The sequence below is a fragment of the Sinocyclocheilus grahami genome, unplaced genomic scaffold, assembly GCF_001515645.1.
Source record: "Sinocyclocheilus grahami isolate Dianchi unplaced genomic scaffold, SAMN03320097.WGS_v1.1 scaffold3732.1, whole genome shotgun sequence".
Taxonomy (NCBI): domain Eukaryota; kingdom Metazoa; phylum Chordata; class Actinopteri; order Cypriniformes; family Cyprinidae; genus Sinocyclocheilus; species Sinocyclocheilus grahami.
The window spans coordinates 19,677-20,301 of record NW_015508807.1 but is presented as its reverse complement, the minus strand read 5'-3'; the positions used below and the strand labels follow the sequence as shown (position 1 = coordinate 20,301).

The following is a 625-nucleotide window of genomic DNA, read 5'->3' as shown; positions in this document are numbered from 1 at the left end:
AAGAATTTCTTCAGTAAATGCGTTTTCACTGGTTTATGCACATATTCTTTTGGATAAAGAAATCATCCGCCTCAGTTGCATGCATATGTTTTTTTTAATGCACATTTTATTATTTTATGCACTGGATACATCATTTCCATCCAGCTTTTATTTGACATATCTCAAAATTTGCATAAAAATGTGGATGGAAACAGCTCTTAAAAGACTCTTAATAGTCAACATACTGAGGCGGGATAGTGCAACCGTGTATGCTGAAGTGGTTTACGTACGTGGCATGTCCTTCAAGCTTGCGTTCAGAGTGCCCGTTTGAACCGGTGTGGTTTTATACGGTCCTTCACTACAGGCAGTGTTGTATGGGTTGCTGGTCTCCGTGAAGACGGCATTATGGGTGCTGTTGCTCCTGCTTTTCTTCTGCAGGGCTTTCTGGATCGAGATGACGTCTGTAGGCAGGTTAGCCAGCTGGTGAAAGAGGTTGCGTTTGCGAATGATGCCGTACACCAGGTTAAAGTTACCTGATTTTTGGAGACAGGAGAATACAAATGCTTATAAAAATGACAATAAACAACTGAGTTGCAAAGATCAAAATTGTAGGATTGTATACCAAGGTCTGCCACAGAAGTCATGT

At 41.0% G+C, this 625-nt stretch overlaps 1 protein-coding gene across 1 annotated transcript in view; it reads right to left on the bottom strand.

Annotated features, from left to right (window-relative positions):
• The window catches only part of LOC107576467 (protein HID1-like), a 10,714-nt gene that overhangs the window by 2,131 nt on the left and 7,958 nt on the right, over positions 1–625 (bottom strand). Inside the window, exon 8 of the mRNA XM_016262636.1 lies at positions 266–459. Coding sequence (XP_016118122.1) covers positions 266–459 — 194 coding nt within the window. The remainder of the gene's footprint in view (positions 1–265; positions 460–625) is intronic.